This window comes from Canis lupus, chromosome X, assembly GCF_011100685.1.
Source record: "Canis lupus familiaris isolate Mischka breed German Shepherd chromosome X, alternate assembly UU_Cfam_GSD_1.0, whole genome shotgun sequence".
Lineage (NCBI taxonomy): Eukaryota > Metazoa > Chordata > Mammalia > Carnivora > Canidae > Canis > Canis lupus.
In genome coordinates this window covers 31,160,381-31,185,166 of record NC_049260.1, presented here as the reverse complement: position 1 = coordinate 31,185,166, position 24,786 = coordinate 31,160,381, and the positions used below count along the sequence as shown (strand labels likewise).

General features: G+C 34.5%; 1 protein-coding gene and 1 pseudogene across 5 annotated transcripts in view; one reads left to right on the top strand and one right to left on the bottom strand.

Annotated features, from left to right (window-relative positions):
- The window catches only part of CFAP47 (cilia and flagella associated protein 47), a 504,616-nt gene that overhangs the window by 399,596 nt on the left and 80,234 nt on the right, over window positions 1-24,786 (bottom strand). For all 5 annotated transcript variants that reach the window (XR_005386243.1, XR_005386242.1, XM_038587158.1 and 2 more), the window contains exon 22: window positions 4,654-4,795. Coding sequence is in view for 3 of the 5 variants with exons in the window: in XM_038587158.1 (XP_038443086.1) it covers window positions 4,654-4,795 (142 nt within the window). In the remaining 2 variants the exon portion in view is untranslated. The remainder of the gene's footprint in view (window positions 1-4,653; window positions 4,796-24,786) is intronic.
- LOC612231 lies at window positions 7,238-8,717 on the top strand (annotated as a pseudogene).

Sequence of the window (24,786 nt, the reverse complement as noted above, 5' to 3'; positions counted from 1 at the left end):
ATAGAGAAGAAGAAGAATGGCATCAGACTTTAAATGCCATAGTGGAAATTAGAAGATAATGATAATTTTGAGGAAAAATTATTTTCAAACTAGTATTTTATATGAAATCAAATTATCATTTAAATGTAGAAGGAAAAGCAAAGATATTTTCAGACATGGAAATTCTCAAAAATTAGCTCCCTTACACTCTTTCTTTATAAGCTCCTGGAAGATGTAATCTATCTAAACAGTGAAGTAAACCAAGAAATAGGAAGGCAAGGGATTGAAAAAACAGGAGATTCAAGACAGATAAGGGTTTTTCTTTAATTTTTTTAATTTTTAAAAAAGATTTTATTTTATTTATTTATTTTCAAAGATTTTATTTCTTTATTCATTAGAGAGAGAGAGAAAGAGAGAGAGAGAGAGAGGCAGAGACACAGGCAGAGGGAGAAGCAGGCCCCATGCAGGGAGCTCGATGTGGAACTTGATCTCTGGTCTCCAGGATCAGGCCCTGGGCAGAAGGCGGCGCTAAACCGCTGAGCTACCTGGGCTGCCCCCCCCCGCCCTTTTTTTTTATTTTAAATCCCCACAATTATAGTGAAAGGAAATCTTAGACAAAAGTTCTGCCACAGGGAAAGTATCTAGTCCATGTTGAAGCAGGAGGTTGTTGTGTTCTAGGAAGGTTGCTTCAAGAGAATAAGTAGACATGACATATTATGTGACAGACTAGACTATATGGAACATTGTCCAGACAAACATAATATAGAGCTCTTGGCATGAGAGGATTTAGTCAAATATCTAAGGACAATTGAGCACTTAGTAACTGTAGGGATAAACAAAAAGTTGAAAGAAAGTAAATAAAATAATTATGCAGTTACACTACTTGGCTTAACAACAACATATCATCATAACAATTACATTTCTGATAAAAATTTTAATTGAAATTTAGACTATAATTACATTACAAAATGGTAACAGGAGTTAGTGTTTCAAGTGAGTGAAGATGCTTGTCATTAAATAAGTGTTTTCATTAGATAATTAATGAAAAAAAAGTTACTGTCTCTGGGGTGCAGGATAAGCCTTGAGAAGAAGATAATGGATTGCAATTCTGGCTTAGCACTATTTTGATTTTAAAATGAATACATGTAATTTGAGAGTAAAGAGATAACAGCAAGTTTGTGACCCTCCTATAGTAATCATCCTTCTATTGAGGGGGTAGCTCAGGGGATAATAGACTATTGACTAAGCTTCCTTGCAGACATAAAAATGGAATTGACTAGTGGACTATTCAAAAAAATAATAATAAAATGAATAAAAACCACCTCAACATATATTACCTGTCCAATGGCCAATCAAAAATATCTGGAATTTATGGATTTATGAGACATTGAGGGTAGGAGAATGAGAATTTCTCATGTAGACATTTCCTCTATCAAGAGTACAAAAACAGGAAGCTAAAAAAAAAAAAAAAACAACCCAGCTTCCTTTGGGAACAAGGTTTCTACAAATGATATTCAAAAGTCATATGTTAATTCAAAAGCAAAAAGCATCTTAAGGAGGGAGAAAAGGACAATCTGGAAGCTGCATCTGATAGATACCAACTTCTATAGGAAGAAATGTTACATCTCTGCCTGATTATATTTGTATCATATCATTTGAATCAGTAGTAACCTTTGGGGTTCACAAGTTATATAATATAACCAATTCAATTTGCTTTGACATTCCAATCCTTTTTGGAAATACAGCAATATATATATATATATATGTTTTACAAATTAAGTATAGAAATTGTTAAATGAATTTTAAAACATTAAAAATAGAAAAAAAAAACAGAATTACATATATACCAAATCTGAAGATGGGTAGATGTTCTAATCTTTAAACAATGTTAGAAATCACAGAGGAAATGATAGCTAAATTTCACTATAAAATTGCTAAAAGTATCTATTGAAAAACACAACAAAAGGCAAACAATGAATCTTAGAAAAAATTCACAGTAAAAATGAAAAAAATTAATATAGATGAGGAAATCACTGACATCTATCACACAAATACATCACCACAATGATAAAGGTAAAGTTCATGAATAATTTACATATGAAATATATTATTAATAGCAAAGATAGAAAATTTTAATCCTCATAAGTAATTAAAGAAATTTAAATGAAAATTGAAATGATGTACTTTTAATCACATAGAAAAAGATCCAATTTCTTTAATTCAATGCTGGTTAGAGTTTATACTGAAGGAGAGGTAAAACAGCATAAATCTTTACAAAAGCCATTTTGCAAAACATATCTAGAGCTTTAACATGTATCTACTTTTTCTTTTTTGAGAGAGAGAAAGCCTGAGTGTGTGCTCACTGGAGGAAGGGTGGAGAGGCAGAGGGAAAGAGAGAGAACCTTAAGCAGGCTCCATGATCCTGAGCAGAAATCAAGAGTTGGATGCTTAATGGCTGAGCCACCTAAGTGTTGCTGACATATATATGCTTCAGAAGGAAAGCAGCCAATTCAGAGAATCTCACTTTGAAAAGAAATCTAAACAGGTAAAAAGTATTATACACAAAAATGTTCACTAGCACAAGATCTATATGAATAAGAAAATAAAAGAAACAACCTAAATGCGTAAATAATCTATAAGAGACACTGGATGAAATATTCTATAATAGTTATCAGTGTTAATTTATACAATTAAGAGTCTATAACATCCAAGTAAAAGTTTCTATAGAGTGAAGAGATTTCTTTTTTATTTTTTAGAGTGAAGAGATTTCAACTGAACACAGGCAATAAGATCAAAACTATGCTAAAAATAAATAATGGCATAGAACAAAATAATACGGTACCAAGATATTAATAGTATGTTCTACATATTTACATTCCAGATGTCATATCTGTGTTTCTAACATTTTCCAATTTTTCATAATGACAATACATTAATTTTTATTTGTCAAGTAGGTAAATTTTATTTTTCATGTAAGTAATTTGCCTCATTCAGAAAACAAAATTAGACAATGATTTTTTTCCCTAAACAGATATCTTAAAACAAGGGAGAAAACTCCATGGAGCCTCCCTATAAGCTTCAGAATTCTTAATTCTATATTTTAAACAGGAGGGAAATAAGTCTGTATATTGTATATGCTATATTAATGAAGCCTCTCTTACTAGGTGCCAAGTGCAGTTATCAACTGAGCACTCTTTTATTACTAAGAACAACTTAATGTCAGAATTATAAAAACAAAATACCGCATAATATAGCATAAACTTTTCATGAAAAATACTTAAACATAATAAAACACAAAACCAAAGATTATCAAAAGTAGGGTTCACAGATTGCATTGGTTTTAGATTTGAATATCTGGAGAAAATGAGTAAAAAACACTCAAAAATTTAATATATTTACCCTTCTTTTGTCTGTTTTTACTTACCCTTCTTTACGTGTACTTAGTTCTTTAGTAACCCATTCCTTTGGGGAGAAATTTTTTTAAACAAAATTTTCATCATTTCATTATATATTTAATGTACTTTATTTTAATAATTTATATTTTGATTTAATCATTTAAAGCTACCCACACAATAAATAACTAAACTGACCTTTGTTTTTAATTATAACCTATGTTTTTAAGCAAGAGTCATTGATCTGAGATTATATACAGGGTACTGTCACCAGTTAGATAGACTCCAAGACCTGACCTTTACTGCCCACCTGCTTGAACTCATTAAATTTTGTCTTACATTCTTCCTTAAGCTCTTCTTTACAGCTTACCTCTTAACTCAGGCAAATGAAACTGGAAACCACCCTGCAGGTGATGGTGACCACCTGACAAGACCTCCCACCCATCCCAGGCTACCCCGACATTTTGAGCTAAACCCCCAACTCACACCTGTGCAGAGAGACCATGGAGTAACCTCTGGAATGATATACCATTACCTTTGCCTCATTATAATACTAAAATCTCCACCTAAGGAGGAGCTTCAGCCTCATTTATATAACATACAGTTCATTTATAGATATGTTTCCTTAAGGCTCATCTGTGACTTTATGGCCACCTCTACATACTATGAGAATGTTTCCCTATATAAATATTCATCCTAGGGGCACCTGGGTGGCTCAGTCAGTTAAGTGACTAACTCTTAACCCTGGCTCAGATCATGAACTCAAGGTCATGATACCGAGCCCTGCATTGGGCTCCCTGCTGAGCAAGGAACCTGTTTAAGATTCTCCCTCTGGCCTCCCCCACTATTCACACTCTCTCAAAAAAATGCACATAAATAAATAAATACATACATACATAAATACATAAATATTCATCTAACTCTAAGCAAAAGGTATCCCTTCATCTGATGTTAGGGAGTCACAGCTTTGGAAGTGATCTCCTTAATAAAGTTTTGCCCATGATCTCCTTAATAAAGTTTTCTTGTGCAACAACTTCACCTGGTGCACTTTCTGTAACTCAATAAGGAGTGAACTTCACATGGATTTGGTTACACTATTTCTCAAAATTCATTCTCACAGGTACTATTTAAGTCACACACACAGGAATCATATCAGAGTTTTACTTTCTAATACTTCTATTTTTAAAAAGTAAATAATCATATTCTGAATTTTTAAACTTTTAGCTGCTTAAGGATAAATATTTGGCATATGCACACCAAGTGAATGCTTCACATTACATACCAGTAGCTTGAACATAACACGGTCGAATAAGTGGTGTTTTCTTTGGAATCATAGGAGAATTTGACGAACAATACTGAGTGTAAAGTTCTGAAGCCTTGAAGAAATTAATTTGAACTTGAATGCTAAAGTCATATGTTGCCACCTGACAGACAAAAAAGAAATACATTACACCTGTGATTGTTTTTGCTATAAGAAATTTGTGATACTATTTTTATTGAATATAAAATGTACAACATGAAGATTCGGTACACATATCAAATGAAGTAACACCATAATCAAGCTAATTAACATATCCATCATCTCGCATAGTTACCCCTCACCTCATTGTGAGAACACATAGAATCTACCCTCTTAATAAATTTCAAGTGTAAAATGTAGTATTGTTACCAGAATTACTATATGACCCAGCAATCTCACCCCTGGGTATTTACCCAAAGGAACTGAAATCAGGATTTTGAAGATATTCCTTCACTCCTATGTTCACTGCAGCATTATTTACAATAGTCAAGACATGGAAATAACCTAAAAGTCCATCAAAGGATAAATGGTTAAAGAAAATGTGGTATATGCATACAATGGAGTATCTTTCAGCTTTACAAATAGAAGGAAATTTTGCCATTTGCAACAATATGGATGAGCCTGCAGGACATTATGCTAAGTGAATTAAATCTGACACAGAAAGTCAAATGATATATGATCTCTTTGTAGAATCTAAAATTGTCAACTCATAGAAGCAGAAAACAGAATGGTGGTTACTAGGGACTAGAGAGGGAGATTGGGGAGATGTTGGTCAAGAGGTACAAAGTTTCAATTATACAAGATGAATAAGTTCTGGAGATCTAATGAAATACTATGGATCTAGCAAAACAGCAGTTTAAAAAAAGACATTTTCAAAAAGAAAATTATCTTGTGATGGTTAAAGTACTTTTTTTTTTTTCAAAAAAACCAAGACCTGTTTTATTTTTCATGAGTTTAAAAATAATTCTTAAAAATAAAAACAAATTTTAAAATAGTTCCTATTGATTCAAAATGGTCCAAAGACCTAAATATAAAACCTAAAACTATAAACCATTTAGGTGAAAAATCTTTGTAATCATTGGTTAGGCAAAGATTTCTTTTAAAATTTTTTTTTTTTTTATTTTTTTTTATGATAGTCACAGAGAGAGAGAGAGAGAGGCAGAGACATAGGCAGAGGGAGAAGCAAGCTCCATGCACCGGGAGCCCGATGTGGGATTCGATCCCGGGTCTCCAGGATCGCGCCCTGGGCCAAGGGCAGGCGCTAAACCGCTGCGCCACCCAGGGATCCTGGCAAAGATTTCTTAAATACACTACTAAATCATCCACAAAAGAAAAAATGATTAAATTATATTTTGTCAAAGTTAAAAATATCTTTTCTGTTAAATATAATGCTTAATAAATAGAAGCCAAAAAGACATTTTTGATAAAAAAAATCCAACTTATATCCAAAATATTTAAAAGAACACACAGGGATCAGTAAAAAGCAAAGTTTCTAATGAAAAACTAAGTAAAAGATATGAAAAAACAACTGAGAAAATATACATATGACACATTACCACAAGAAAAAAATGTTTAATATCATCACACATTAGGGATATGTAAATTGATTCACAGGAGAGAATACTTTATACCTATCACAATGGCTTAAACGAAAATGGCATTACCAAGATGTGATAAAGATGTGAGCACCTCAACCATTTATACATTGTTGATAGGATGCACAATTTCATAGTAATTATGGAAAATAGTTTTCCACTTTCTTAGAAAATTAGATATGGACTGAACATAAGGCCCACAATTCCTAATTCTAGGTTACCAAAGAGAAATAAACACTTGCATGTAAATATTTATAGTGGTCTTATGCATAATTACAAAAACCTGAAAACAACTCAAATTCCCTCCAAACAGTGAATGGACAACAGACTTTGGTAAATCCACACAAAAGAATACTTTTCAACAATGAAATGTAATGTACCAGTGTTCCACATAATAATATGGATGAATATCAAATGCATTATTCTAAGTAAGAGAAGCCAGGCTGAAAAGGCAACCTATCTTAATACTTCATTTAATATGATGTATGAGTGAAAAGGCAAAGTTATACAAACAAAATGAGATCAGTGTTTGTCATGAACTGGAACTGGGGTAAAGGCTGACTGCAAACTGGTAAAATAAAAATTTAGGGAAGGTGATATGTGTTCTCTATAATTTTTAAAACAAATGAAATGAAAAGAAGTTAATGCTAATTCCTTACCTTTGGGTAGGATACAAGGCATTTGGACTGGAAAAGGCATTAGGACTGTATCTATTTATAAATGAAATGATCCTGCATAGAGAAATTCACAAAGAATCCCAAAGAAAGTGCTAGAGCTAATAAATGAATTTAGGAAAATTGCAACATACAAGGTCAACAAACAAAAATCAAATGTTCCTACACACCATCAATTAATTCTGAAAAATAAAATAAGTAGACAGTTTCATTTAAAATAAGATGCAACAGACTTCTGGGCCTCGGCGATTGGTGGGGTGCGCCTGTACAGTTGTGGACGCCGCACGTTTTTGAAACATGAATCCTTCACTCTTCTTGACTGCCCTTTGCAGGGAATAGTCTCAGCAGCTCCAAAACTTGATCAAAGCTTAAATGCACAATGGTACCAGTGGAAGGCAATGCACAGATTATATGCCATGAATGAAGAAGGATGGAGGAGAGCAGTGTGGGAGAAGAATATGAAAATGATTGAACTGCATAATCGGGAATATAGCCAAGGGAAACATGGCTTCACAATGGCAATGAATGCCTTTGGTTACATGACCAATGAAGAATTCAGGCAGGTGATGAATGGCTTTCAAAACCAGAAGCACAAGAAAGGGAAAGTGTTCCAAGAACCTCTCTTTGCTGAGATCCCCAAATCTGTGGACTGGAGAGAGAAAGGCTACGTAACTCCTGTGAAGAATCAAGGTCACTGTGGTTCTTGTTGGGCTTTTAGTGCAACTGGTGACCTCAAAGGACAGATGTTCCAGAAAACAGGCAAACTTGTGCCACTGAGAAGGAACCTCGGTGTCCATTGAAAGATGAATGGATAAAGAAGATGTGGTCTATGTATACAATGGAATATTACTCAGCCATTAGAAATGACAAATACCCACCATTTACTTTGATGTGGATGGACTCAGAGGATATTATGCTGAGTGAAGTAAGTCAATCGGAGAAGGACAAACATTATATGGTCTCATTCATTTGGGGAATATTAAAAATAGTGAAAGGGAATAAAGGGGAAAGGAGAAAAAATGAGTGGGAAATATCAGAAAGGGAGACAGAACATGAGAGACTCCTAACTCTGGGAAACGAACAATGGGTGGTAGAAAGGGAGGTGGGCGGGGGGTGGGGGTGACTGGGTGACGGGCACTGAGGGGGGCACTTGATGGGATGAGCACTGGGTGTTATTCTATATGTTGGCAAATTGAACACCAATAAAAAATAAATTAAAAAAAAGAATTAAAAAAAAAAAAAAAACTTGTGCCACTGAGTGAGCAGAACCTGGTGGACTGCTATCAGGCTCAAGGCAACAAGGGCTGCAATGGTGGCCTCATGGATAACGCCTTCCAGTATGTTAAGGACAACGGAGGCCTGGACTCAGAGGAATGTTATCTGTATCTTGGAAGGGACACAGATACCTATAACTACAAGCCTGAGTGTTCTGCTGCAATGACACTGGCTTCTTGGACATCCCTAAACGGGAGAAGGTCCTAATGAAGGCAGTGGCAACTCTAGGGCCCATCTCCATTGTTATTGATGCAGGCCATCAGTCTTTCCAGTTCTACAAATCAGGCATTTATTTTGATTCAGACTGCAGCAGCAAAGATCTAGATCATGGTGTTATGGTGTGGTTGGCTATGGCTTTGAAGGAACAGATTCAAATAATAAACTTTGGATTGTCAAGAACAGTTGGGGTCCAGAATGGGGCTGGAATGGCTACGTAAAAACGGCCAAAGGCCAGAACAACCACTGTGGAATTGCCACAGCAGCCAGCTATCCCACTGTGTGAGCTGATGGACCACAAGATTAGAGGACTTGAGGACAGCATATCGGGAGGAATTTTATCTTAAAACTGACCAACCCCTTATTGTGTAGGATAAGACACTTGAATCATTGAGGATCCAAGTTGTGATTCGAATTCTGTGACATTTTTATCAGGGTAAAACATTACCACTACTTTAGTTACTGTTATATATGGCTTTATAATGTTGAAGGCTCATTACTTAATTCTAAGACTTTGGACTTCTCATTTTTTCAAAGGATATATAAAACTTTACCTTTTGAAATAAATTTTAATTCAATATGTAAAGAAATAAAATAAAATAAGATGCAAGAGGTGCCTTGGTGGCTCAGTCAGTTAGGCATCTGATTTTGGATTTTGGCTTAGGTCATGATCTCAGAGTCATCAGATCAAGTCCCATCTGGGGCTCCACACTCAACACATAAGCCTACTTCTCCCCTTTTCCCTCTGCCCCTCCCCCTGTTCATACATGTTTGCTCACTCTCTCTCTCATTTTCTCTCTAATAAATTAATTTTAAAAATAAAATCCAAAAGAAGAAAATTTCTAGAAATGTGTCCAAGTTCTGACAAACTTGTACAATGAAAACTGCAAAATATTGTTGAAAGAAATAAAAGAAGTTCTACAAAAATGGAAAGACATCCAATGTTCATTGATTGAAAAATTTAGTATTGTTCAGATATCAGTACTAAACAATCTACAATTCATAGCAATCCCTATCAGAATTCCGATGGCCATTTTTGCAAAACTGGATAGGCTAACCATTTAATTCATAATAGTAAGGCTCCAAATAGCCGAAACAACCTGGAAAAAGGATGAAGGTGGAAAACTCATACTTCTCAATTTCAAAACTTATTATAAAGCTACAGTAATCAAAACAGTATGATACTGGCATAAGAGTAAACATGTAGACAACTGGAATAGAGTGTCCAGAAACAAGACATACATCTACAGGCAATTAATTTTTTATAAGGGCACCAGGCCCTTATCTCATTCCACACACCAAATTGACTCAAAATGGATTAAAAACCTAAACATAGACCTAAAACTATAAAACTTGAAGAAGAAAACCTAGGGGAAAAATTTATAACATTAGAATTGGCAATTATTTCTTATATATGACATGAAAGTACAGGCAACAAAAGAAAAATAGACGAAAGAGACTATATCCAACACAAAATATCTGTTCATCAAAGTAAACAATCAACAGAGTGAAAAGGCAACCTGTGAAATGAAAGTATTTGCGAACCATACATTTGATAAAGGACTGATGACCAGAATATATAAAGAACTATAGCTCAACAACAAGAAAATAATCATTTGATTTTAAAAAGGGCAAAGGACTTGAGTGGGTATTTCCCCAAAGATGATATACAGATGGCCAACAAGTATATGAAAAGATACTTTATAACACTAATTATCAGAGGAATGCAAATCAAAATCACAATAAGATATCACCTCACACCCATTATCATGGCTGTGATCAAAAATCCAGAAAATAGTAAGTGTTGGTGTAAATGTGGAGAAACTGGAACAACTGTACAGTATTGGTGGGAGAGTAAAACAGTGCTAGCCATATGGAAAACAGTATGGAGGTTCTTTAAGAAATTAAAAATAGAGTTACCATTTAATCTATCAATCTCACTTGTAGGTATATATTTAAAAGATCTGAAAGCAGGGTCTTGAAGAGATATTTGTAGATCCATTTCCATAATAGCACTATTTAAAATAGCTGGGAGGTAGATGCAAAACAAATGTCCATAGACAGATGAATGGATAAACAAAATCTAGTATAAATATTGCTTTGGCTTAAGAATAAAGGAAATCCTGTCATATGCTATGTGAATGATCTTGTTTTTCTTTTAAGGTCTTATTTATTTATTCATGAGAGACACAGAGAGGGAGAGAGAGAGAGAGAGAGAGGCAGAGGCACAGGCAGAGGGAGAAGCAGGCTCCATGCAGGAAGCCCGACGCGGGACTCGATCCCGGGTCTCCAGGATCAGGCCCTGGGCTGAAGGTGGCGCTAAACCGCTGAGCCACCCGGGCTGCCCCTGATCTTTTGAGGACATTATGCTAAGTGAAATAATTCAGTCACCAAAAGACGAATACTACTCTCTCACATATATGAGGCATCTAAAGTAGTCAATTTTATAGAAACATAAAGTAGAATGGTGGTTGCCCAGGTTTGGAGGAAAACGGCAAAAGGGAGGTATTTTTAAATGGGTATAGAGTTTCAGATCTGCAAGATGAAAAAGTTCTAGAGATCTTTCACAACATGGATACAATTTAGCACTTAAGATAGTCGTCAAATTTTATGTTACATGTTTTTTTCTACCACAATAAAAATGAAAACCCAAAACATTGTGCTAAGTGAAAAAACCCACATGCAAATGGCCACATATTGTATAATTCCTTTCATATGAAATAATCCAGAAGAGATAGATCCAGAGAGATTGAATACAGATTGGTGGCTGTCAGTGGCTAGTGGAAAGAGAGGTGAGGAGAAACTGCTTTAATAAGTTAAGGGTTGTGCTTTGTAGTGTTTGAAATGTTTTGAAATGGGACAGAAGGAATGGTTATACCATACTGTAAAGGCACTAAATGCCACTGAATTGTTTACTTTAAAAATGGTTAATTTTGTTATATAAATTTCCTCTCAATAAATTATTTCTTAAAAATAAAGGAGGGAGAAGTCAATCAAAGGTAAAAATCCTAACCCCCAAAGATAATAGTATTGGGAGGTAGGGCCTTCGCGAGGTCCTTAGCCATGAGTGCGGAGCCCGCATGATTGGGATTAGTGCCTTATAAAAGAGACCGCTGGAAATCCCTAACTCCTTCCACCATGTGAGCACATGTCAAAGATTCTATAATCCAGAAGAGGACCTTCCTCTACCATGCTGGTGCCATGATCCTGGACTTCCAGACTCCAAAACTGTGATAAATAAATTTTTGTTGTTTACAAACTACTCAGTCTGTGGTACCTTGTTATAGCACCTGAATAGACTGAGACACTGGCCATACCACTGAGAATTCCATCTCTGGTCACAGAATCTTTTTAAAATAGACTGTTCTCCTAACAGAATTATAGAAGCAAGAAAATACTATAGCCTGTTTTATTTTCATGAATGTTTCATTTATTTTGACAAATCAGAGCAAGCAACTCATTCCCATGATATTCTATTTCTGCAATGACACCAATACACAGATGTCAAGGAGTAAATTGAATAAAGATATATTTCGTGTATAAATACTACCTGGTTTCATATATCAGTCCTTAAAACAATTTTGCTTGACTTTATTTCCCCTAGAATTTGTCATTATTAATCATCAGTAACTAGTTATATTTTTGTCCCATTTCTTTGTTTCCTCTTCTGGTTTATGTTTTTTTTCTTTGAATATTAATATAAATCAATACTTACTATCATATGTATTTTAATGGTATTTATATTATCTTTAGGTTACTATCTTATTCTTTAAGTTCTAGGTTTTTTTCATATAATATAAATATATATTTTAAAGTCAAATATATTTCCCAAACCATCATCCTCATCTGACTGGAATGGATGGAAGTGGATTCCCAATGGAAGAAGCTGAGGGGAATGGAAGAAGGGACCAATGGAAACCTGAAGACAAGGAAATGGGAGGCCAGGGTTCTGGATGGATCTCCATATGAATACTGAAATCACTCAGAAAATTAGAGGAGTAGAGTATAGACTATACAATGAGACTGGCTGGTAGCAATGTCCAGAGATTACTACTCTGAGTAAGGGAAAATGGTAAACTCCTATAATATGAAGTTCAAAGAAGCAGCCATTTTTAACAGATAAAGACCATCTAGAAAAATCCACCCAGGGAGCAAGACTTCCAGAAAACATCACCTCTAGAGCCACACCCAGATCCAAAGGAAAGGCTACATAAGAAGCAGTGCCCTAAAGAGAGCCATGTTCATCATATGAAGAAACTATGAAGGGAAAGGAAGCTCGAAAAACCACTGAAGACATGTAAATATAGGGATCCTAGAGGGCAAATAGGAAGGGGAAAAAAGCCAAATGTGAGGGAGCTCAGAGCTAGTGGGGGTGAGAATCTATTCACAGAGAGATCCACTTGGAGGGATGATTGAGGTAAAGTGTGTTCATGATGGGTTAAAATTCTGACAGTCACTGAGTACTGAATCTTGACTGCCACTGGATCTAGCACTTGGTCCCAAAGTCAGGGATGATAGGAGCAGAAGATGGGAGTGGTGAGAGAGGCTTAACACAAAGCATGACTGTGGGCTTCATTTGAGAATGTCTGATGTTGTAGATGATAACGTTGGTAATTCTCAAGATAATTTGATATACTTATCTCAGCCCTTAACTATCTCTTTGATTTTAAGTGTGAGACCTTCTTTCCTCTCAAAACATATATATTTTCTAAAACTGTGTGCTGAATTCACAGAGCAGAGATTCATTCTCTGCCTTCTCTAATTGCCAATTGCGTGTATGTGGGAAATTATACTAGACTTGCTTTCTCATAATTCACATCTTCACAGACAATTTACATAAAATGAGTTTGTACCTAAAGTAGCCCTGTAATTATTCAGAATGCAAAATTCAGAGGTTCATGATTTCTCCACCCACATCTTATCCTCTCAACAGAACTGAAAGAATATAAGATTTAACACTTATACAGAAACTCAGTGACACAGAGAGAGAAAAGGAAATGAGGGCTATCACTGTGAAACCCTGAGCTATCTAATGAAGAGGGAAATCTTGGAAAGTTTTGTGATATGTGCTACACTAATTACTTTCCTAGTTGGTGTCATTCAAACAGAGGAATACCTCAAATTGAAAAATTATATTCTGATGAAGATTTCAGTCCCCCAGCCAGTACTGATAGACAAAAATTTTTATGGTGCAGGTGTCACTCAAATGTCCTCTCTTTTAGTCCTTCAAGGATCATACTAGCTTCCTGTAAGAATGATTATAAATCCAGAATAACCACAGCAAAAAGTTTACTCAGAGGTGGCATATCCTTAAAAGATAAAGGTTGATAGAAAAAGGAAAAAAGTGAAAAAATTTAACAATTCTCCCTCATTTTTAAGAGCTTTAGGGCAAATATAGAGGAGGATAGATGAGAACCTCAAAGCAACCAACCCACTGTAGATTAGCCTGTGCCACAGAGCCGAATCTGGGCCATAGAGGCAGGAAAACTAAGGGTAAAAACCAGGAAATACTTATATCATATACAACCTTCTGTCATATACAACCTTCCGTGATGACAAAATGTTCTACACTTTCCAACAGCCATGTGTGGATCCTGAGAACTTGAAATGTGGCTATTTTGACAAAGGAAATGCATTTTTTATTTTGTTTAACTTTAAAGTTTAAATATCCAAACATAGCTAGTGGCTATCATATAAGGAATTACAACTCTATATACTGACTCAGAAGACAAAAGACATTATGAGTAGACCACAAGGAAAGGAGAAACTTGAATGACAGTGTATACAAACCATTCTAGTCAGGGATGCCAAACACAACTATAATTGCCCACTAGCATTTTTAATTGCATCCAAACCTTGTACAATCCAGAGCAATTTACACATTCAATGGAATCTCTATCAAAATACCATGGACTTTCTTCACAGACTTGGAACAAATAATCCTAAGATTTGTATGGAACCAGAAAAGACCTCAAATAACCAGAAGAATGTTGAAAAAGAAAACCAAAACTAGGAGCATCACAATGCCTGATTTCAAGCTATATTACAAAGCTGTGATCATCAAGACACCATGGTACTGGCACAAAAATAGACACATAGATCAATAGAACAGAATAGAGAACCCAGAAATGGACCCTCAACTCTATGGTCAACTCATCTCCGACAAATCAGGGAAGAATATCCACTGGAAAAAAGTCTCTTCAATAAATGGTGTTAGGAAAATTGGACAGCCACATGCAGAAGAATGAAACTGGACCATTCTCTTACACCATACACAAACATAACCTCAAAATGGTTGGAAGATCTAAATGTAAGACAAGAATCCATGAAAATCCTAGAGTAGAACACAGGAAGCAACCTTTTTTAACTCTTGTAAAACACATCTAGAAAGGCAAGGGAAACAAAAGCAAAAATGAACTATTAGGACTTCATCAAAATAAAAAGCTCTACACAGCAAAGGAAACAGTCGACAAAACTAAAAGACAACCTGCAGAATGGGAGAAGATATTTATAAATGATATAACAGATAAAGGGCTAGTATCCAAGATCTGTAAAGAACTTATCAAAATCAACACCCAAAAAACAATCTAGTCAAGAAATGGGCAGAAGACATGAACAGACATTTCTCCAAAGAAGACCTACACATGGTCAACAAGCATATGAAAAAATGTTCCACATCACTTGTCATCAGGGAAATACAAATCAAAACCACAATGAAATACTACTTTACACCAGTGAGAATGGCTAAAATTAATAAGACAGGAAACAACAAATGCTGGCGAGGATGTAGAGAAAGGGGAAACCTCTCGCACCATTGGTGGGAATACATTCTGGTACAGCCACTCTGGAAAACATGTGAAGATTCCTCAAGAAGTTAAAAATAGAGCTACCCTATGACCCAGCAATTCAGTACTGGGTTATTTACCCCAGAGATACAGATGTAGTGAAATGACAGGACACCAGCACCCCAATGTTCTTAGCAGTAATGTTCACAATAGCCAAATTGTGGAAGGAGCTATGATGTCCTTCAACAGAGAAATGGATAAAGAATACACACACACACACACACACACACACACACACACACTACAGTATATTTTACTCAGCCATTAGAAAGGATGAATATCTTCCATTTATATCGACGTGGATGGAACTGGAGGGTATTATGCTGAGTGAAATAAATCAATCAAAGAAAGACAATTATCATATGGTTTCATTCATATGTGGAATATAAAAAATAGTGAAAGGGACCATAAGGGAAGTGGGGGAAAACTGAATGGGGAAAAATTAGAGAGGAAGACAAACCATGAGAGACTCTGGACTCTGAGAAACAAAGAGGTGTGGGAGAGAAGGGGGTGATGGGGTAACTGGGTAATGGGCAGTAAGGAGGGCACGTGATATGATGAGCACTGGGTGTTATACTATATGTTGGCAAACTAAATTTAAATTAAAAAAAAAATCAGGGCAGCCCGGGTGGCTCAGTGGTTTAGCGCCACCTTCGGCCCAGGGCATGATCCTGGAGTCTGGGGATGGAGTCCCACATCGGGCTCCCTGCATGGAGCCTGCTTCTCCCTCTGCCTGTGTCTCTGCCTCTCTCTCTCTGTGTGTGTGTCTCTCATGAATAAATAAATAAAATCTTTAAAAAAAATCATGCTCTTTATTGCTGATTATACATTTGCCTGCTATATGGGTCAATCAAGAGAGTATCCACTGACTATTTACATCTATCTACACACACACACACACACACACACACACACACACAGAAAGATAATTTACAGCTAGTTATAAACATAGTGGAGGATATGTGAAATGACTAGAAACCAAATAAAAAATCTGCCTCATAGGCACAAATTTATAGAACAAAGCCTCACAGGGTATAGTATCGCTGAAGGTTTTTTAAAATGTTCATCTCATTGTTGGACTAAATTATATTCCAATATTCTAAGTAAATCTCCCTTTAAAATATCTAGTAAATGCAGAACAACTCAGAATCTTAAGAATTTGTGGCACTCTAGAGAACTAAATATATAACAATTTATTTTAATTTTATAACAAATTTTTAGGATCCTAGGAGAGCCACAATCTAAACATTAAAAAAGAGATTAAGAAGTTTTTAATTGTTAACAATGTTAAACAGGAATTGAACTCAAAAGATGAAAATACCAAATTACATATGAATCCTCCTAAAAAAGTCATATAACAAATTTAAATTGGATTACGTACTTTTTCTAATTTTTAGTGACCCTCAAGTTAAAATTCTGTGGATGAATGATAACATAAAAACCAAATTATAGGGGATCCCTGGATGGCTCGGCGGTTTGGCGTCTGCCTTTGGCCCAGGGCACGATCCTGGAGTCCCGGGATCGAGTCCCAGTCGGGCTCCCGGCATGGAGCCTGCTTCTCCCTCCTCCTGTGTCTCTGCCTCTCTCTCTCTCTATGTCTATCATAAATAAATAAATAAATAAATAAATAAATAAATAAATAAATAAATAAATAAAATTTTAAAAAGATTTAGAAAAACCAAATTATATATTTCCACTATATAAAAATATAAAATCACAACATAGACTAATTAAGAAAGCTTACAAACTAATCTTAACATACTTGAAAATGTATAGATTGAATTACTATACAAAATTATTTGCTTCTTTCTCTTCTTTCCCTTAGTTTCTTATTGAAGAATATCTCTGTGTGTGTATGTGTGTGTTTGCTTCTATGTACATACAAAATGCAGGCATTGACTAGGAGAAAGACATAATCCTTCAAAATATTAACCTGTCACAAAAGGATTATTTTTTATTGTGAGTTATTGTCTTTATCAAAATGACAAGAGTACAGATTTGCAAAAATAAAACCAAAATAATCCCACATAGCTTATTTTAGAAATTAGCATTCTGTTCCCTCCACTATCATATACTTACACACATACAAATACACATACATGCACAAACACACATACAAATCCAGATGCAATCATTTTCAACTCAGTAGTAGTTTTAGATTTACCTCAACATAGCTAAATAATCTATATAGATTGTAATAAAACAAGCTTCAATAAATTTAAATTTATTTAAATAATACAAAATATAGCCTCCAATTGCAATGGGATTATATTAGAAATCAATAAAAGAAGGAAATTTGGCAAATTCACAAATAGGTAGCAATTAAACAACACATCCTAAATAACAAATGGATCAAAGAAAAAACTTATGTAAGAAATTGCAAAACTTGGGATGCCTGGGTGGCTCAGTGGTTGAGCATCTGCCTTTGGCCCAGGGCGTGATCCTGGGATCCAGGATCAAGTCTCGTGTTGGGCTCCTTGCAGGGAGCCTTCTTCTCCCTTGGCCTGTGTCTCTGCCTCTCTCTGTGTCTCTCATGAATAAATACATAAAATTTAAAAAAAAAAGAAATTGCAAAACTCTTTGCTGAACAGAAATTAAACACAACAGACCAAAACTTTTGAATACAGGTAAAACAATGCTTAAAGGGAAAAGTATAGCTTTAAAACCTACATAAAAAAATAAGATCTCAATTCAATAGCCTTACCTTCCACCTTAAAAAAAGACAAGGTAAAATAAAAAGCAAAGCAAACTAAACTCAAAGTAAGCAGAAGGAAGTAAACAATAAACAACAAAGGGGAAATATATGAAATAATCAAAAACAGTATAGAAAATCAACTATACCAAAAATTAAATCTTAAAAATATCAATAAAACGGCAAAACAGTTAGATAGGCTGACCAAGATGAAAAGAGAGATGACTCAATTTTAAAATAAAATAAAGTCAGAAAGAAAGAACATTATTTCCTATCCTTCAGAAATAAAAATAATAAAAGAACACCATGAATAACTGTATGCCAACAAATTAGATAACTTTGATAAAATTTCTAAAGAAGAAACAGAAAATTTGACCACTTTCAACCATTAAATGAGTGAAATTGTTCAAAAAATACAAACTTCCAGTTATAAGTCCTGGGGATACAATGTACAGATGGTGACTATAGTTAATAATACTATATTGTTATCCTTCAAAGTTGCTAAGATAGATCTTTTTTTTTTTTAAGATAGTAGATCTTATCACAAGAAAAAACCAACTACATGAGGTCACAGATGTTAACTAAACCTATTGTGGTAATCATTTCACAATATACACACATATTAAATCATTATGTTGTACACCTGAAACTAATATAAGTTATATGTCAATTATATCTCAATTAAAAAAAAAAAACAGGGAAGCTTGCCTGGAAGAAGTATTAGAAACCACTATTAAGATATAGATAAAAGGGAGCAGGGAAAGTAGGAGAGACCCATTGACCTTAGTTTTCTAAGGGAAGCCAGAGAACTGATTACAGCAAAACAGAAAGTTCCCGAGAGAAAACATAAATACTAAAGAAACATCATGTCATTTTAGAATGAACAATAGGAAATGAAACAACATTAAATGGGCTCCATCCAAAGTGGAACATAAGTCAGAGGAAACTCATATGAAATCTGTAAATGAAGTCTAAGAGGTAATACTAATAAAGAATTTAAGAATGAGAAACAAGAGAAACTCTCCTTTTGCTCTGGATGCTATATATTTTTAGGAAGAGGAATATATGCAAAAAACTTTTTAAAGTCTGTCCATGATTTGATCTGACACAGAATTGCTACTCATGCTTAACAACTGGGATGACAGATATTTTGTATCAAATAATGCCACCTCTAATGACATGATATTAATTTTTTGAGTTGTCTTGTACACATGTATATTTAAGATAGCATTTCCCAACATTCTACAAATTCCTGACAAACGTCAATTTCTTTTCTTTTTTTCCATTGTATTATGGGTTCTTACTTTATTTGCTTCTATAGATACCCTTGTAGATATAATGAGTTAAGCATCTAGAAATTATCTTCCAAATAAATTTAATCCCAGAAGGAAGTAATTTCTTCCTATGAATATGGAAAATGGAACAGAAGAGAGACCATGTAAAGTGGTAATTGAAATTCAGATGAGTGTAACTTTATGAAATTGAAGATTTTGAGTGCTTATGACTAGGAAAAAAGTTAATAAACCTAAAGAATAGATACAAAAGTTTTGTGTCTATTGGCTAAAGGAATATGTACTATTCTTCATCATGTATGGATTCCTAACATGGTATCATTAGGGTCCAGTGGTTCAGGAGGTTGAGGACGTAACATTGTATTATTCAAGCTGTACAATTCACCAGCAGGTAGCCTTGACAAGTCAGTTAGCTTCATTGTGCATCGACTTCTATGACTGGAAAAAGGGGGAGGAGGCGCCTGGGTGGCTCAGTGGTTGAGCATCTGCCTCGGCTTAGGGCATGATCCTGGGGTCATGGGATTGAGTCCTGCAGCGGGACTCCCTACAGGAAGCCTGCTTCTCCCTCTGTCCATGTTTCTGCTTCTCTCTGCTTCTTTGTGTCTGTCATGAATAAATAAATAAAATCTTAAAAAAAAAAAAAAAAAAGAAAGAAAGAAAAGGGGGGAAAAATCTAAGGTATTAATGCTGGTCTTATTGGATTCACATGGAACTAAAGTGATATTAGATATATGAGTACTTTATAAAATCTAAGTACTATATAATTATCAATTAAAGGATTATAATTTTTAAAAGAAAAAAATTTGAATAGATCCATAACAAGCAAATAGATTGACTTAGTAGTTTAAAATAAATATGACAAAAGAAAGCCAAAGACCAGATGATTTCAATGGTGAAATATAGCACAAAATTTAAAAAGATTTACAATACAATCCTTCATAAATTCTTTCAAAAATAGAAGAGAGGACACTTCTCACCTCATTCTAAGTCAATATTACCCTGATACCAAAACCAAACAAAGACATTTGAAGGAAGGAAACTACAGATCAATATTCCTTATGAGCATAGATGCAAAACCCCTCAAGAAAATACAAAGGAGGGATCCCTGGGTGGCGCAGCGGTTTGGCGCCTGCCTTTGGCCCAGGGCGTGATCCTGGAGACCCAGGATCGAGTCCCACATCGGGCTCCCGGTGCATGGAGCCTGCTTCTCCCTCTGCCTGTGTCTCTGCCTCTCTCTCTCTCTCTCTCTCTCTCTCTGTGACTATCATAAATAAATAAAAATTAAAAAAAAAAGAAAATACAAAGGAAATTGGATGCAGTAATATGTAAAAAAGATTATACTCCAAGTATAATGATCAAGTAGGATTTATCCCAGAAATGTAAAGTTGGTTTAACACATAGAAATCAATCAAAATAATGCATATCAATAGAGGACAAATCAAGATCATTAAAATAGATGCCAAAAATGTTTGACAAAATCCAAATTTCTTCCATGATCAAAATATCCAGGAATAGAAGAGAACTTCCTTAACCTGAAGAAAGGAATCTACAAAAAAAAATTGTTAACATCATATTTAAAGATGAAAGATTGATGCTTTCCTTCTAATAACAGGAACAAGTTAAGACATTTGCTCCACCACTTCTAAACCACATTGTTCTGGAAATCCGGGGGAAAATTTTCCAGATTGGACAAAAAACTTTTCAGATTGAAAACTCAGGGAGTAAAACAATTTTTCAGATTGGAAGTAAAATTTTCTCTATTTGCAGAAGGCATATTCTTATAGAAAATTCTAAGGAATTTACTAACAAACTACTAGAACTAATGAATAAGTTCAATAAGGTTACAAAATACTAGATCAATGTTTAAAATCAATTTTTTTCTATACACTTAACATGAATAATTTGCAAATGAAATTAAGAAAACAATCTCATTTACAATAGCATTAAAATGTTATAAATAAAATTAATAAAGAAGTAGGAACTTTGTACACTGAAAACTACAAAACATTGTTGAAAGAAATTAAAAACCTAAATCAATGCAAAAACATCACATGTTCATGGCTTAGAAGACTTAATATTGTTAAGATGGTAATACCCCCTCAAATTGATCTATAGATTCTTCACAATCCTTATCAAAATCCCAGCTGGGGGGGGGATCTGGGTGGCTCAGTTGGTTAAGCACCTGCCTTCAGCTCAGCTCATGATGCCAGGGTTCTGGGATCACCCTGCATCAGGCTCCCTGCTCAGTTCAGAGTCTGCTTCTCCCACTCCCTCTGTCCCTCCTCTTCATTTATGCTCTCTCTGTCATGCTCTCTCTCTCTCTCACTCAAATAAATACATAAAATCTTTGTTTAAAAAAAATCCCAGCTGGATTTTTTTTTTTTTTGCAGTAATTGGCAAGGTAATCCTAAAATTCATATGGAAGTGCCTGGGACACAAATTAGCCAAAAATATTACTGAAGAAGAACAAAATTGATGTACTCACATTTTCCAATTTCAAAAATTACTACAAAATTTACTATACTAATCAAGACATTGTGTTATTGGAATGAGTGAAGACATCTAGGTCAATGGAACAGAATTGAAACTCCAGAGATAAACACATATATTTATGTTTAACTGACTATAGACAAGGGTGCCAAGGCAGTTTAATGTGGTAAAATAATATTTTCAATAAATTCTCCTGGAACAAATGGACATTGCATGCAAAAGAATGAAATTAGATTCTTATAGCATGCACAAAAATAATTCAAAATGGATCATAGATCTAAACATAAGAGGTAATGCTATAAAACTCTTAAAAGCAAACAGAAATCTTTATGATTTGAGCTAGGAAATAGCTTCTTAGATATGACACCAGAAAGCACAAGTGACAAAAAACAAAACAAAACAGTTACATTGGACTTCTGTCGCATGTGTCCTTTACAATGGTAAATGATAATACCCAGTGTAAAGAAGAAGATATGAAGAAAAGACAGCATGGTACCACACTAGGATGTAAGCTTTCTACTATAACCCCAAGGTCCAGAAGACTGCAGGGTTGCTAGTAGGTGCTCAATAAATATTTGTTGAATGATAATTATCAATGGAAATATAAATTGATATAAGTTTTATGGTGGCAATGTGGATATATGTGACAATAATTAAAATACACATACCCTTTCCTCATTAATTTCAATTCTAAGTATCCAAAAGAAAAAACAGAACAAGTTCTCAAAAGTGAATGTGCAGATTTATGCACTACATTTTAATTTACTTATAGAATAGATACTTAGTGATTATTTGATGGGTACCAAAAAAATATACTAATGCTACAAATATAATGTAGAACTATATCAAACTGCTTTCCTCCTTGAATAATAATTTGATTGATGGCATAAAAATATTTAACTAAGTAAAAAAATCTGTATCTATTTTGGATTAAATTTGTATTAAATTAGTACTAGAAAAATATTTTGAACATGAGCTTAAAACATGTTGCTTCACAGAAAAGTAGGAATAAGATAAGCCAAGAAAATAATGTGACTTTGTTCTGGAAGTTCTAAACAACATAATATAAGAAAAACAGGTAAAAATTATAATTATTTATGGAAGAGACAACAATATTTGCAGTCTATTACGGTATTCCTGAAAAATCTAAAATAAATTGAAGGATAATTTAAACTAATTGAAGTTGGGACACCTGGGTGGCTCAGCAGTTGAGCATCTGTCTTCAGCTCAGGGTGTGATCCCAGAGTCCTGGGATCAAGTCCCATATCAGGCTCCTTGCATAGAGCCTGCTTCTCCCTCTGCCTATGTCTCTGCCTCTCTCTCTCTCTATGTCTCTCATGAATAAATAAATAAAATCTTTTTTAAAAATAAATAATAAAATAATTGAAGTTTAAAGTAGGAAGGACAGTTGGAGTTTTTTGTTGTTTTTTTAAGCAGACCCCATACCTGGTGTGGAGCCTGATGTGGGGCTGGAACTCACGATTCCTGAGGTCAAGACCTGGGCTGAGATCAAGAGTTGGACACTTAACTGACTGAACCACCCAAGCACCCCAAGAGAGACAGTACTATATGTACCTCACGAACATTATTTTTGAAATTTAAGAGCATAAAATACATAAAACCCAAACCATTTACACAGCACAAAACAGAAAAATTACTTCAAAATGTTTCAAAATTTGCTGAGTAGTATAAAACATTTTAATAAAATAAAAGGCTTGGGGTCCCTGGGTGGCTCAGTTCTTTGAGCATCTGACTCTTGGTTTCCTTCAGCTCAGGTCATGATCTCATGGGTCATGAGATTCAGCCCCTCCTCAGCCTCCGTGCTCAGTGGGGAGTCTGCTTGAAGATGCTCTCCCTCTGCTCCTTCTCTAGCTCATGCTCCTTCTTTCTTTCTCTCTCAAAAAAAAACTTATCTTTAAAAAATAATAAATAAAATAAAAGGCTTATCTTATTTCTGAATAGGAAGCTCAGTTTTATACAGAAATCACTTCCTTGTAATTTTATTAGTTTAATGCAATGCAAATCAAAATCCCCATAGAACTTATAGCTAGCTATAAACTTGAGAAAATGTTTCCAAAGTTTATCAGGAAAAATAAAACGAAAACTGGCCAATAATAGTGTAAAAAGAAAATAATAGAGGCCACTTATCCTACCAGAGAATTCAAAGAATTTTAACAGTACCAACCTGGCCAAATTGTTAGCAAATAAATCACTACTGTTGTAGGGTAGTTTGTTATGCAAGAGGAATTCAAGATATGCAATTTAAAATGATCTTTCACCTATAAGATTGTCAGAATATTATACATGCATGCATATATAATTGATTCAGCCTAGTTATACAAAGACAATGAGCAACATTTTACACTGTTACTGGCATTTAGTATAACTAGTATAACTTTTTTGGAGAGCAATTTGGCAAAACATACCAACAGCCTAAAATATGTACATAGAGTTTGACCCAACTATTTTCCTTCTAGAAAGATATAATGAAAATAAATAATACAAAATCAAACATTTACCTACAAGGATGTTTCCCACAGTATCATTTATAAAGCCCCCAAAATGGAAATATCTTAAGTGTATAGTAAGAAGGATTAGTGAAGGGAGTATAACATGATATAGCCACTAAATAATAGGATAGATCATCCCTAAAAAGTTAGATTGTATTTAGAATACTTAATAACACAAAAAGTTAACCATAACATTTTAATTGATACATTGAGTAATAAAATGCTGGTTAAAGATAATTCATAAAGTATTATCTCATTGCAATTATAGAAATATAAGTATGGAGAGAGACAGAGGGAGAGGGAGAAAAGCAGAGAGTCCTAAATATAACCAGGGGTCATTGTTAAGTATTGGGATTATTACTACTTATTTTTTTCTTTCTGCTCTTCTAAACTCCCATTTTAAGAAGCAGGAAGAGCGTATCAGTGACATGTTCGATTAAAATATAAGTTGATGCTGACGAAACTTGCAAATGGTCAGGGTATGTGAGAGTTGAGAAGACTTTAGAATACTGTAAAAATTAGGGGC